This window comes from Gigantopelta aegis, chromosome 4 (assembly GCF_016097555.1).
Source record: "Gigantopelta aegis isolate Gae_Host chromosome 4, Gae_host_genome, whole genome shotgun sequence".
In the NCBI taxonomy this organism is placed as follows: Eukaryota; Metazoa; Mollusca; class Gastropoda; order Neomphalida; family Peltospiridae; genus Gigantopelta; species Gigantopelta aegis.
The window spans coordinates 58,293,383-58,309,695 of NC_054702.1; the positions used below are offsets into that span (position 1 = coordinate 58,293,383).

Here is a 16,313-nt window from a genome sequence, read left to right on the forward strand (position 1 = left end):
GGAAACTGAAACATGGGAGTAAATGTCATCATGTCTGTTTGTCAGTGTCGCCATCCTAACTACAGATTTTTGGCAAAAAACATGCCGTAAGCCGTTTATAATGTGATAAAGTAAGTAAGTGTTGATAAATATGCCTTTGTTTTGGAGTCGTGATTTTTGCTGTCACCAAGACTGGGACGGGACACCGAGTTCAGTTGAAAATTATAAAATTTGTTACTTTCATTTCAACTTTGTTAAAATAAAGTGTATTTTGTTTAACGACACCACAAGAGCATTTTGATTTACTAATCCTTGGCTATTGGATGTCAAACATTAGTAAATTCTGACATATACTCATAGACTATGATAGAGAGAAATCCTGCTACATTTTTTCATTAATTTCTTAATGTTTGAGTCTTTGACAGCCAATACTCAATAGCCTGTGAATAGCCGATGATAATCATGATTAATAAATCAATGTGCACTGACCTGTGCCCTTTACCTTGAAATTTTAGTGGAAGTCTTTGCCTATAGAGCCCACTTAGTAGTAGCCAAAAATTGTGTTTTCGTTATCTATATGGAATATAACGAAAACACTTGTCAAGTGACTTGATTTTTATCTTTGACTGAGAGAGCAGTTATAACTGTCCAAATGTTTGTTTAGCTTTCAAACGGTAGCGTACTTGGACTATTAGTGTTGGACCGGCGTCGTGGTTAGGCCACCGGCCAACAGGCTGGTAGATACTGGGTTCGGATCCCAGTCGAGGCATGGGATTTTTAATCCAGATACCGACTCCAAACCCTGAGTGAGTGCTCCGCAAGGCTCAATGGGTAGATGTAAACCACTTGCACCGACCAGTGATCCATAACTGGTTCAACAAAGGCCATGGTTTGTGCTATCCTGCCTGTGGGAAGCACAAATAAAAGATCCCTTGCTGCCTGTCGTAAAAGAGTAGCCTATGTGGCGACATCGGGTTTCCTCTAAAAAACAGTGTCAGAATGACCATGTGTTTGACGTCCAATAGCCGATGATAAGATAAAAAATCAATGTGCTCCAGTGGCGTCGTTAAATAAAAACAAACTTTATTAGTGTTGGTGAACATAATAGCAAATTGTCATCCTATGTTTACATAGCAGTGCATAAAATTTTGCACAAACGATTTTGTTGTTCGTCTGTTGGTTATGCAAAACCAATATCAACATAAACAATGGATTGTTTGTGCAGTAAATGCTCGTCAGAAAATCCAAACAAACGTGTGTTGGCTAATATCATCAATGTTTTGGAAAACTGCATGTATTGGAAAATCCCTAAGCTAGATGTACATCATATGGATTCCGGGTTGGTTCGCCCTTTTTCTTCTGTTTAGTCATTATCAAATATTAGGTAATTTTCTGTCTTTGGTTGTTAATGCCTTACCAGATGTTTACTTTCTGTCAGCTGAAGCTGGGCGAAATCAACATACCATATTCAGCATTTTAGCCTCAGCTGGTTGAAGCTGGGCAAAATTGCTGTATGTAGTATATTTAATAAGAAACCACAGCACATCAATAATATGCAGTGTGACTGTTTATAAATTAAATTATTAATGTTGTGAATATATTGTCTGTATATTATCTTAGGCCTGCACATATTTTGTATACATGTCTTGAGTAAATAATATTGGAAATTATAAACAAAATTATAACATTATTTTTATCTGTAAATGTAAACACACTCAGAATAATAAAGCCTTGTTATATTGACCACAATGTGAAATCTAAAATTCAATGGATATAGGATACAACCCAAACAAAAATTGCAAGCTTAATAAATAGCTGGTAACTACCTTGCGACAAGGTTGTACAAGCATATTTTACACAGTAGTAACTACCACGTTTCGAGCTAGTATTTGGAACCTGATTGACAGAGACATTTTTTTGCTTCTTCTCACGGTCCACCAGGCAGGTTTCAATCAAACTTAGTCCAAATGATTCTCTCATGACTTACTAAGGGTTGTTATTTTTGTGGCTGATTTAAAATCCAAGATGGCCTCCCAGGACTCTGATTTAACTGAGACCTTTTAGTTCCAGCCAGGTTTCAATCAAATTCGGTCCAAGTGATCCTCTCATGGCACTTACCAAGAGTTGTTATTTTTTGGGCAGTTTCAAAATCCAAGATGGTCGATCTTGCCTTTGATTGACGGAGTTGTTTTTGGTTTCTCATGGTCCACATATAAGCAGATTTCAACCAAATCTATTCCAAATGATCCTCTCATAGCCTTGACCAAGTATTGTTATTTTTCAGGCCAATTCAAAATCCAAGATGGCCTCCGATTGACTGAGACATTTTTAAAACTTCTTTTCAAGGTCCACCATCCAGGTTTCAACCAAAATTGGTTGAAACGATCCTCTCACGGACCTGACAAAGTATTGTTATTTTTGGGACTGATTCAAAATCCAAGATGGCCACCCTGGCCTCTGATTGGCTCAAACATTTTCAACATCTTCTCAAATTCCACCAGGCTAATTTCAACCACACATGGCCCATGTCATCCTCTCATGGCCATGCATATGTTGTTATTTTTGGGGCCAATTGAAAATCCAATCAATACAAGAGGATTCTGTTTTAACCGTATTGCATTATCATTCATATGTATTAATATTAATTTTGTTTTAATTATTATTGTAAATACTATCTAAATCTGTTACATGTATGTTTGGTTGTTTAGCCACTGTTCCCACTGTATTTGATAAATCATATGAGAAGTTATGAATTAAAAAAAATAACAATGAAAATTATTTGGACTTAGCTTTTTCTGTTCAAATTCAACTACACAAGCTACCTTTCTTGTGTGGAACCTTGCGCAAGCTTCCACAAGTGTAGACATGCTTTCACAGTTGAAGATATTCATGCAGAAAGCTTGCAAAAATGAAAACATGCTTGTGGGAAGCTTGCAAAAATGAAAACATGCTTGTGGGAAGCTTGCACAGTTGAAGATATGCATGCAGCAAGCTTGTGCATACTTTCACAAATGAAAACATGCATGTGGCAAGCTTTGCAGAATTACTGACTACCTTACGCAAGCTGAAATGTTAATGTTAATATCAACTATTAGACCGAACATACGTTTTGACCACAGACATCCTAGTAAAGAACGTTCAGGTCTGTTTATCAACACACAGAAACACATTCCATAGTTTGCACGTGCATCACTCAGTTGCCTCTTACACGTGCGTGGGGTGTCATTCTCGATATTGACAATTTCGAGGAAGGTCAATTAATTACTGTGGAACATTATTTCTGTCAATCTTTTTCATTCTGTTGATCATACAGTTGTCATTGTTTTGTTTTTAGTCATTTTTATTGTTTGAATTTGCAATTTACTGATAAAAACCCCGTCAACTTTCAAATTTCACTTTTGACCCCAATCGTCCTTCAAGACCTTTGGTGGTCATACAACCTACTGTAATACTGAACTACCAGTTGTAATGTTTGCCCAATTAATTCACTATTATTATATAACCATTCCCCACAGCTAATATACCTTACAGTTATGGCAATTGTAAATTCTTATTAGAGTTCCCTACTTTTTTTTAAGAGTATAGTTTTGTGTATATTTTTAAAGATGTTCTTGTACCACTTGTCCCTAGCAATCCTTGACAATGCCTTGTAAAAGTCATGGTAAATCACTGAAAGTCATGGAAGTTGCTTACAAAAATAATATAAAAACCCTGGGTTTGGTTAAAAATAAGCAATTGTCGTGCAGTTTGTCCTGACAAGTGAAAATCTGATTGGGCAAACAAAACATACCTCATGGGTTGTCTTGTGGACAAGTAAAACATTTATAATGCTGTTTCATTTTCCACAATCAATTTTTTTTTTCTTGCACTAGCTTGCAAGAATACAAGTAACAGTTTATTTGGACAAGTGAAAATATTGGGTGGACATGTATATTTCTAGATCTGTGTACTTATCCAGTGGACTAGTGAAAACAATCTGCTTATTTCTATCACAGGTTTATTGTGCACAGTTCCTGTAATCAACATCAGATTTGTTATTTGTACAGTTTCTCTTTACAATTAGAAGCAAAGTTTTATAAATTATGTAAATTACACTCTTGGGACTCCTAGGCTGATTCCACAAATCCTCAATGGAGATACCCTGTATTATATTCTTAGAGGATTCATACAATCATGTAAATAGTAAATGATGTTATGAAATGAATAGTCACATGAAAGTTATAGGCTTATGACTGACCATAAAAGATGTAAACATTAAAATATAGCCTACTGGATTTCAGCTGATAATTTGTTTTGATGGTCGTACTTGTTTTAAAACTTAGGGATCATAGTGTACTTACACATGTATGTACCTGTATGTAAAGAAAGAAATGTTTTATTTAACGATGCACTCAACACATTTTATTTACGGTTATATGGCGTCATACATATGGTTAAGGACCACACAGATTTTGAGAGGAAACCCGCTGTCGCCACTGCATGGGCTACTCTTCCGATTAGCAGCAAGGGATCTTTTATTTGCACTTCCCACAGGCAGGATAGCACAAACCATGGCCTTTGTTGAACCAGTTATGGATCACTGGTCGGTGTAAGTGGTTTACACTTATCATTGAGCCTTGCGGATCACTCACTCAGGGTTTGGAGTCGGTATCTGGATTAAAAATCCCATGCCTTGACTGGGATCCGAATCCAGTACCTACCAGCCTGTAGACCGATGGCCTAACCATGATGCCACCGAGGCCGGTTGTACCTGTATGTATTTATATTTATCAATATTTGTGTTATCAATGTGTTATCAGTGATATACTGAATGACAAACGGCGGACAGATCAGATTTATATACATGTGATAGTTAGATTGTAATTTGAATAGCCAGTGTACTTGATTACAAATTTATGTGAACTGATAAAAGGGCAATTCCACGCTAAAGTGGACATGGAGTGAAAAAATCTAATCATGTTATTCCTTATATATTAAGATTGTTTTTAATGTAAAAATGTCTGGAAAATCCAAATCTGATAAGTAAAATATTGTAAAATAAATGGATGTGTTTGACTTTAGCTATTTTATGAGGATACCGTCACACTGAAAATATGACACTTCCGTAATACCAACTATGAATTTATGTACAGCAGCCATGTAATTGAAGGTAATATTCTTTTTATTAGTGTTTTTGTTTTACCACTAACAAAGTACTACACTTCATAATCCACTTTAATGAACAAAATTATTTTTTTAGATTTAGGGGAAATTAGAAAACATACAATCAGTTTGTAATTCCGTTTTACCGAAAACAAACAAAAAGTTAGACTGTATTATTCATTTATATGTAATCAAGGAATCAACTCATATTCTCTGAGTATATGTTAATGAACATAATCAGACACATTTACTTTCAAATTCATACATTATTAGTAAAATTATATAGCTGTAAACATATGTAATTCCGTTACCATAGGTTTGTAATTCCGTTACCGTCTTAGGTATATATTGTCAAGAAACACTTTAATATAAACCTACATAGTACTAAAATGCTACACTCTTATCCATATACACCAATACATCAAGTGATGTAACAATAGGAAGATATACAAAATCTTTTTTAAAAATCCATATGGTAATAGTACTAGTAGTGGCTCCAAATGCATTTGCAGAACACCCATAGCAAATATAAATGTCATCCATTAACAATATAGAAATTAAGGAAATCTGATCAACTTTAACCAAACAGTACTACTTAAAAGCTTCATTATAAATGCTGACTAAATATCTGCAATATCCATGACAAAATTCAAGTTATAATCGAAACTTACTAGAATTATATCGGGGCTCAAAATATGAAGTAAAATATGGCCTGCCATTATTATTATTTTTTAAATAGCAGGCCAAAAAAATATGGCCTGCTGTGAAACAAAAATGGCCTGCTGTAAATAAGACAGCACAACGTGAATGTAGGGTTTGGGACAATGTGTGGAAAATTATGACCTCTGATGTGTAGTTTAGAGCATTATAAAATTAAAATGTAACAGAATTATGAGCTTGGCCTCAGCTAAATAGAAGATGAGATGATCGTATGTACATCTGTTTTTTGAAAAATGATGTGATTTTGAGTTAATTTTAGCAGGTGAATGGTTATTTCACTTGCAAGATTTAAAAATAGACTTCTTTTCACTTTTTACAGGCCGCTATTTCAAGCCCTGTACATATATCTTTAAACATATATAGGGTCCAGAAAGTGGAAATGTAACATAACATATCTACTTGAAGCAAACTTTAATGTTACTTTATCCAAAGGCATTTATTGACTGTACATGTATTTAATAATTTATATTTAAATTACAGGATATCCAGAAAATGGAAAGTATCATTCTAATTACCAACATTATGCTTTTAAATGTATATAATGGGCAAAAAGAAAGCAACCGTTTTATAGTGTTAATCCTGTCTTTACAAGGAAATCTAATCTGAGTAAAATTCTTAAAATGGAAAGATGGCATGTTTGGTTGGCCAAAGAAGAAAATACTGGTGTTTTGAATGTTGTCATGTATGTTACCATAACCTCAGATAGATGAGGAATTTTATTATTAGGCATGATATCTTTCACTTATCGTAATACAATCTAGATGTTTGACGGTCAGTCTATATAATTTTAATTGGCCTGTGTTCCTTTGACCTGGTGTAATTCTCTTTGTTATTAACAATGTAACTGTTCAATAAATTTTTTCAATTGCTGTCAAACATTTTAAACATTTACTATGTAATATGTACACAGTTTAGCGCTAGTTTAAATCTCCATTCATATACATGTACGTGTACATGTTACCGATATTGAAACTAGTTATCATTTGAAATATTAATATGAATGCTTAAAACAAGTATACTGAATTATTATTTAACTTATAAAATTATGCAACATATTTGCAAATCAAATTTAAAGTAAATAAATATTGTTTTTCAACAGTAAATTCAGAGCGGTAATTCCGTTACCGAACTGTGTAATTCCGTTACCGGCATTCAATGTTGTACAACAAAATTATGAAAAGATAATTTGTAATATAATTTCTATTTTGTTAATCACAAGTCATTAGGTCATCATTCCATCATGAAGATAAATAATTATTTTATCATACTTCACAGAGTTTGTTGATGTTTTGCGGTGCCCGTAAAAATGGTGTCCGTTTTTACGTAATTCCGTTACCAAACTTTAATTAAGTACTCATGCACTACACGTTGCAGTAGGGAGTCTCACTTGTGCCCATGACAAGCACTAGTGCAGTACTAGTGTATTACATAGTTACATCATTATGATAATTTTTCTTATGTGGACTAGCTGAGTTTAATGCCTGAAATATCTCTCCAACTCGTAATTCCGTTACCGTGGAATTGCCCAAAAAGACTGTCTGCCTAATTCTTCTGAATCTCAATATATGTTGGTCCTTTCTTTAACAACCATATTTAATGTTAGCCTACTGTCACAGCTTAAAATTATATTTGGGTTTCTTCTGGTTTTCAGTGTAAAATCCAGAAAGTACTTAGTCTAGTTTTTTTTAAAACATGATTCATAAACCTTGAAAATAGATATGTATTATACATTAGTAAACATAGACATATTTAGTTAATATATAATTGCTATACAGAAGAAATTGTGTTGTTATATAATAGAGTAGAGGAAGTACTAGGTTTTGTTTCTAATTTGTTAAAATTTCATTAATTAATTGTTACTAAAATTATTATTATTATGTTACAAAATGACAACCAACTGACAATTCTTCCAAATGTATGTATGTTATGCTCCATTATTTTGTATTAGAACCCAAATGTTTCACTGTTTTAACTAATAAATAATTTACTACTCATTGGTAACTCTGTACATAACACATTCTATAATTAATTATCATCACTGCTTCCTTATAGCGAGTGATGTGACCCATTTTATTCATTATAAATGCACTGGGAAAACAATGCAAGTAAGTAAATTACTGGTCTTGTCTGGATGCTAAATTTAGCAAATGATTAGGTGTCCGATATAACCAGTGAGAAATGAAGAGACGTGTGTTCAATTTACTAGACATAATTATGATGTTCGGCATGGAAATAGAAAGTGTAAAATGCATTATGTTTTTATTTTAGAATTGACTTCTAGACAATATAATTATTTATATACTGAACTCCAATAAAAATGCACCTTTCAGTTTGAGTTGCTATGATATATGTGAGTTTGCTATAAAACATAAACTGATCTTAACTCTTGTGTACAATATTTGGGTTATTTATTGCCAACCAGAATACATACATCCAGTTATACAAAATCATTTTTATTATTTCTTTTAGCATTCTTTTCACAACTACATGTACATGTACAAATCTAACTGGTGTGTTTTCAATGGATTTCAGTATATAACATACATGTATATATATTATGTTGTTTATTATCTGATTGTACACTTTCAGTTGTTGCAGTACCTCACCAGTCACATTTGTGTCCAGTACCTATGAGGTGATACCTGGTACAGTAACAACATGTTGGAGGGACTCGCAGCCTGGGTCCTCAACACGTATGTCGGGGAGTATGTGGAGAACCTAAACACCGACCAGCTTTCTATTGCACTCTTACAAGGTAAGCAAAACATACACAAGTTTAATTATAGCACGTAGATGCACATGCTTGTATGTGTTATAGGTTTTTTTTTCTTCAAATAATATATGTATGCAGAGTTTTTAAAAGCTGCCATTCGCCAATTCACCAAGTGTTATTTAAAGTTGAATTTGACAAAGGTATGTCATTACCAATGTGAAAACCGTGTGTCGTTTGTATGTTTTTGACTGTATAGCTATTTTTAAAATTATTTTATTTAGCTACATGTAAATGTTACTTGAATTTGGCTACAGATTTTCTGATAAAATTCGCCAAATTGTTATTGATTTTTGAAGTTTAGCATAAAATCTGTGTATGTTAGCAGGACAGAGCATTTCACATGTCATAATCACATTTATTATATTAAAACAAATTGCTGCCACCAGATGAACTCATGAAAATGTTTAATGATGGGTCATGCCACAACAAACCAAATTATTTTATACAGTGTTGTTCAACAATATTATCTTTGTCATGCCATAGTATGATAACAAACATTGTTATGTCTGTCCCCTTAATAATTTGTGAAGGAAACATGTATGTAATATTGCCCTGATACTACCATATTTATTTCTGGGGTTAATGAACTTGATGGTGTTGGGTTTGTTTTTGGTTTTTTTAAAGAGTGGAATTATCATAATATTTTTTTCTTGATATACTTTGTGCATACACATGTAATAATATATACATGCATTATGTTTTATCATATAGATTTTGATTGTATTTCTAAACATTTGCTGTACACTTACATGAAAGAAAGAAAGAAATGTTTTATTTAACGATGCACTCAACACATTTTATTTACGGTTATATGGCGTCAGACACATGGTTAAGGACCACACACACATATAGAGAGGAAACCAACTGTCGCCACTACATGGGCTACTCTTTCCAATTAGCAGCAAGGGATCTTTTATTTGCGCTTCCCACAGGCAGGATAGCACAAACCATGACCCAGAGTATGACAAATATTTTTAAAAGTCACTAGCCACAGGGCTAGTGGGTTTGTGAAAACCACTAGCCCACTAAGATAAAGCACTAGTATATATAGCCCAAATTCCTGATCAATTATAGTTGGATTTTTATATAATTTTTGTAACATAACACATTTTCGAGTATAACAGTAAAATAAAACAAACACTTAAATCATGTTGTAATTTTCAGTTTTTTGTCGTGTTGTACGTTTGGTTTTTTGTCAAGTGTGATCCATTGTCATTGTTCCGTTTTCGCTTTTGCCCTCCCTCCGGGGAAAAATAATTGAACAAACTCATGGTTGATATCTAAAACCACTATCAAAATAATTAAATTTAAATGAGGGTACGACAGTGTGACACACGGTAATACATGGTTCAGTGTATTCGGTAGTGGGTTATACATTTAGGGCCCTACTATTTATGTCGCCAGGAACGGTGATGCCAATTGCTCAAATACAGGGCATTATCCCGTGTCAGACTGATATCAAAAGAATATAACGGCGACATCTAATTCGTTGTTAATTAATGAACAAAAATGGTATTATATTGTATCGGCAGCTGTGACGCATTATCCAGACCGCTACATGTAATAGGCCAAGCAGAGTCATTGCATGTGCGGTCACCATTAAAGTAAATTGTTTTCCTGATTGCCGATAACCACATGTCAGCGAAGTGTTAAATTAGAAAACAATAGGTAAATAAAACAAACTGAAATTCAAAGCATGACTGGGGTTACTTGATTGAGATTAACCTGTCGTCGCGATTGGTGATTTCCAAGTTCTTGGCCTAAAACATATGTGCGAGATTAACTACCACGTGACATGTCCAACCAATCAAAACATGCATGTCATTAGACTTATTTCCTGTGCCAGAAACTTGAAAGGGCAAATGATGACCTTTGTTGAACCAGTTATGGATCACTGGTCGGTGCAAGTGGTTTACACCTACCCATTGAGCCTTGCGGAGCACTCACTCAGGGTTTGGAGTCGGTATCTGGATTAAAAATCCCATGCCTCGACTGGGATCTGAACCCAGCACCTACCAGCCTGTAGACCGATTGCCTAACCACTATGCCGCCGAGGCCAGTCTACACTTAATGGAGATCTAAAATATGACATTGTGCTTTGGTCACAGCTAAATGTTACCTGTACCTAGTACTTGTGGTGGGCGGGATTTAATAAATTGGTAAAATGCTCGCTTGATGCGTGGTCGGTCTAGGATTGATCCCCGTCTATTGGCCCATTGGTCTGTTTCTCGTTCCAGCCAGTGCACCATGACTGGTATATCAAAGGCTGTGGTATGTGCTGTCCTGTCTCTGGGATGGTGCATATAAAAGATCCCTTGCTACTAATGGAAAAAATGTAGCAGGTTTTGTCTTTAACACTATACACATGTATGTCATAATTACCAAATATTTGACATTCAATAGCTGATGATTAATAAATTGGTGTGCTCTAGTGATGTCGTCACTCAAACAAAACAGACTTTAACTGTTTGTATTTGTGAAAAGTGTGGTATCTTCACTATTATCCTATAACTTACCCATGATATCCATGTCATTTAGTTTATTAACCCGGTTAATAATGGTATGTAAATCTGCAAGGTCTCTAGGTAATTTGTTGCTGTGGATGGGTCATTTGCTTACAAGCCAAAAAGGCCTGTATACCTGAGCATAATGTTTTGAAAGATTTAGTTAAAATGCATGACGTCAAACTAAGTTGTGCTAATCGTGATGACGTCATATTGCCAGATGTAAAATATCAACCTCGTCTAGTAGTAATTAATCGGTGTTTGTTGAGGCTCTTCTGAGACAAATACTGATTAACATATATGTAGACTCGGTTGATATTTTCCATATTAAAAAACACTTCTGATGAATCGTTTATTTATCGTCGTTTTGATTGTAGGAGCTGTGGAGTTAGAGAACTTGCCTCTGAAGAAAGATGCACTGAGAAGTCTGGACATTCCACTTGAAGTGAAGTCAGGTTAGTTGGTCAGCCATGATTATTGTATTTTACCAAATAAATACAAAACCATAATTAGTATTCACAAAGTAACTGATGAGAAATAATAATGTTATAAGTATGTACACGTAAGCATATATGTTATTATTTATCCAACTAGTTGTAGCCTGTGCTTAGCACAGGACCATGTAGATGGGGTGCAGTTGCCATACACTGAACTTTCCCCCCAAAGTATGATTGTCCTGTAGATCGCCAACCCAAAACCACTTCTTTGTGTAGTAACAAAGATGGCATCCTCCATTGCCATGACATTGTATTTATGGAATTCATCTCTGTAAGCAATGTTTAGCATGATGTGAGTACGTCTGTCGACTGGACCTGAACAAGAGATCCATAATTAAGTGTGACATCGGGTAAGTACAAAGAAGGCAGTCTGCAGTTCAAATCAAAAGAGCATAAACAGTCAGACCAACTGGAAACTGTTATAATAATAATTGCCTTACATATAATATATAGTTTTTATCTCCTGAGGTACCTCTGTGTAGCTTTTGTTTTACATACCAGGGCCTTGATTCAGAAGATGGTTGTAACTACAATTTATTATAGCGACCTACATTCATTTGGCACAACTAAGCTTTACATCTGATATATAAAGCAATTATTCCTCTTGTGTATGGAACTGAGAAGAATAGCTTGAAAGATAAGTTTGGTTACCAACAATTTTGAACTAATTATAACCATGTTAAACTTATATGACCGTAGAGTGAGAGAGTTGTAGAAAGAACTGTAAATAACAGTTTTTCTCGTTCCTTTTGATGTGAATGATATCCTTGAAACTAGTTAACTCAACCATAAATATAATTTCCATCAGTGTGCTAGGTAAAATTAAGGGTATTACAGTGTATACCAGTACTCATGGCCAAAAAATAATCTGAATTTCTAACAAAGCCGATACATCCTTCTATTAAGTGATGTGTTCACATTATGCATAGAACCAAATGGATAACTAATAAGCTATAAATCACAGACATACATTTATATAATTATATACATTGATTTGTTTCAGGTGTAATAGGAAAGATAACCCTACAGATTCCAATAAGTCGTCTCCGAAGTGAACCATGGGTGATTTCTATAGAAAAGATCTATCTGGTGGCAGGACCGCTCACAGAATTAAAGGTAAGTTTGTGTCACTGCTTGTCAGGCTTCAGAATCGGTAATTTTAAAATTAAATTATAACATAGAATTGTGTATTTGAAGCACCAAAATGAGATAAGTGAACAATGATTCTACTAAAGGCTACTGCCTTGTAAATCATTGACTATTATATATCTATATACAGAGTAGATGTGCACTAGATAATCTAATCATTTCTTAAATATTACAGCATGATGAGCAGAAAGAAAAGGACCAAGAAAAGAATTACAAACAAGAGATGCTTGATGCTTTAGAGGCCAAGTGGAAGGTCGGTAACAAATTATCTTGTGATTAGTTGGTCTATGTAAATTGTTCAGTGCTCTGTAACTGCTTAAAAATTGCATTATCATAGTGTCTTGGGAATGGGTTATGTCAAATGCACTTATTCATCCCATTCTATATCCTTTAATCCATCCCATCCATCCATCCATTCACTTGCACGAAAGTAGTGGCTCCAATATATCATAAACATGTTAATTATTTTTAGTTTGTGTTTTAACAGGAAATTAATAGGTATAAATATGATCAGCATTTAAAGGAACAGACCCTAGTTTTTAAACACTATAGGTATATTTTTCACTATTAGAGCCGTTTATGATCACTGAAATCAAACTTTACTTATATTTTATTGTTTAGATTATCCATTTCAACCAAAGTTTTTCTGGTCATCCTGGTGTTTGTAATAACACAAAATGCATTTTTTTATATTTTTGAAAATGCATGTGCGTCAGAGAAGTAACAGTTATGGAGTCGAGTTTTAGTCTATTTTTAACGGTATTTCACTTTTTCAACTTCACAGACTTCTTTCACTCTTTTGTAACGTTATCCAAATGTGTTACAGGTTTGTAACTTAACCAAACTTAGTGTCCATTTTTATTTTATGGGTTGAAACTAGGGTCTGCACCTTTAATATTTTTTCTACGGATACCAAACATTTCCTCTCCATCCAGTCAGTTTACCTGAGTTTGTATCACCTTGCCCCTACTGCCAGTTTGCATCCAACTGCCCACTTTTTAAATTTTGTAACTTTATTCTAAAACTGATAATTATTTCTGTCCTATTTTATTTATTTCTTTATTTTTTAATCTTGTGTAATAAAGATGACTTTAAAGCAGCAGTATCCAGAATATTTATTATTATTTAAGCATGTAGAATAGAAAATCCAATTACATTTGGTGCATATACGATGCCACACTCTGCATTGGTTTCACTACGCTGGCTTATCCAGGTCAAAAACAAAGCCAGTATTTCGAAAAGTGGGACACTTTGACGGGCTCCTACCGATCTCGGTTTTCATTGGCTTATCACAAGTGTGGAATTCCCCAACAAGAGATCACGTGAGATTTCGCAATTTTTGAAGAAATTTAACTGTCTTGATTGAAGGTCGTCTCATATCTCCAAAACATATTTATATCCATAGAGGTATGGTACAACGCCTTTCCAGGGGTCGGTGGGTTGCCTTGAAATTTTGACAGTGGCCAGCTGTTGGCATATGCGTTACATGTAAGGGGGTGTTACTAATTACGTAACGCTCTAGGGGTAGAGGAAGAGAGTACTGTGTTCGATTTACATAAAAAATTTTCAAGACTATATGTTATTTTTATTCATTACTTAGACCTAAAAAGGTGTTTTTTGGAAATGCGCGGTCAGTCCAGGATCGATCCCCATCGGCGAGTATATAAAAGACCATGGTACATATAAACGATCCCTTGCTAAACAAAATGTAGTGAGTTTCCAAGGCACGTATGCAGGGATTTCAGTGGGGTTGGGGTTATAGACTGTGTTGAGTGAAGTTTATATGGGGCCATGCTCTCCCAGAAAATACATTTCAATATTTTTAAGCTTGAACAAGTAAGGGTTTCGACCTCCAATACCCTCCCCCTGCACATGCACCCGATTCCTCTTTTAAGATTATATATCAAAATTACCAAATGTTAGACATCCAGCAGCAGATGGAAGGAAAGATAGGATATGTTTTATTTAACAACGCACTCAACACATTTTATTTATGGTTGTATGGTGTAGGATGATTATTGAATCAATATGCTCTAACTTTGATGTCGTTAAACAAACCCCCCTAACTTTACCCTTTCCAAATGAAAGAATATTTATTTTAATTTGTCGATTTTAACACGTAAAATTAAGAAGTGAAAACGTTCATTGTCTACTTTAGTATATTTTATAAAAAAAAAATATACATGATTAATGTGTTACTAGTATACAAACTAAACTTTGAAAGTTCTACTAACACTTAATAAAATATTAATTCTGAAATAGGAAGGTACGATTGTCGATAATACGTTGTCAAGATCAAACCGGTTTTAACGAAAGACCGTATCCTCAACCGAACGTTCTTCATACAGCGCAAGATTTCTCTTTTAATTTTTTGAGACGAACCCTACAATTTGAAATCGGCAAACGCACGTGTTAACTGAAACTGACAACAGGCTATCGTTTGTGCTTTGCTGAGCAAAGGCAGCACAGGTGACGAATAAAGCGTATACTTTTGACGATCTCCGTTCATAGCGAACACACACAAGTTTTTTAAAAGAGCATTTGAGCTTGTATTTCATATTTGTACATGATGTTATAATATGGTAACCAGAGACTGTAACTTTAATCAATGATGTTTTTGGATAAAGATTTAATCACTAGATCATTCAAAATCTACATGTTTGATACAATGTGTCATATTTTAGAAAGAACTGGCATCTATTGTACATCATATAATTCCTCGATATCTTTTTACGAGATGATAGTAGATTTACTTTATATTCTTCATGTGTGATACTTAGATTTATACTGTGTTTTGAAATCACATGCGTTTGAAAATGTAACATAATTGACGATCAGTTATTTCACTGTTCTTGCTCAGAAATGTATACATATACATAATATTTATGTTAATTAATGTTTGTTTATAAATGTATTAAAATATGGGACAAAGGGATCAGATACGGTGCTTCCTCTAATTACTAGCATTGTTTAAATTAGTCTCGTCTAACCTTGAAGATTACATGATACATTTTCATACAGCTGATAGGATTATTGTACTGTTCATTGTTTAAATTAGTCTCGTCTAACCTTGAAGATTACATGATACATTTTCATACAGCTGATAGGATTATTGTACTGTTCATTGATCAGCAATATTGTGCAGCATGTGTTGAGACCACACCTGGGACTTACGTTGTAATCAATATCTGTACAATAGAAACATGATACATACATTTACAATGATCTTAGCGGCTGAAAAATGGCACTTATATGTATATACAATGTATATTTATCAACTTTGTTATGTAATGTTGTTAATAGTCTTATTGGTAAACAACAGTATAATACAATCATGAGTTATTATATTATATTCGAACTTCATAACCTTTCTTTTGTCAGCATGGTGCCAGCTTGACATTTGCAATTGTTCATTGTAATAATATTATAAATGTTGGAGATTATCTGTTAACATAGGCAGCATGATTCTGAAAGAGCAGCAAAGCATATCTTTATAAATGGACTAATGGTTGTGTAGAGCATTCTAAGAAAGTAGTAGTATTTTAATTT

The 16,313-nt window shown here is 34.1% G+C and overlaps 1 protein-coding gene across 2 annotated transcripts in view; it reads left to right on the forward strand.

Moving 5' to 3' along the window:
• Positions 1-16,313, forward strand: part of LOC121370824 (vacuolar protein sorting-associated protein 13D-like) — a 118,815-nt gene continuing 102,502 nt past the window's right edge. For both annotated transcript variants that reach the window (XM_041496311.1, XM_041496312.1), the window contains exons 1-5: positions 1-110; positions 8,431-8,596; positions 11,496-11,573; positions 12,619-12,731; positions 12,940-13,017. In XM_041496311.1, the coding sequence (XP_041352245.1) occupies positions 8,500-8,596; positions 11,496-11,573; positions 12,619-12,731; positions 12,940-13,017 (366 nt within the window). In that variant the 5' untranslated portion in view covers positions 1-110; positions 8,431-8,499. The remainder of the gene's footprint in view (positions 111-8,430; positions 8,597-11,495; positions 11,574-12,618; positions 12,732-12,939; positions 13,018-16,313) is intronic.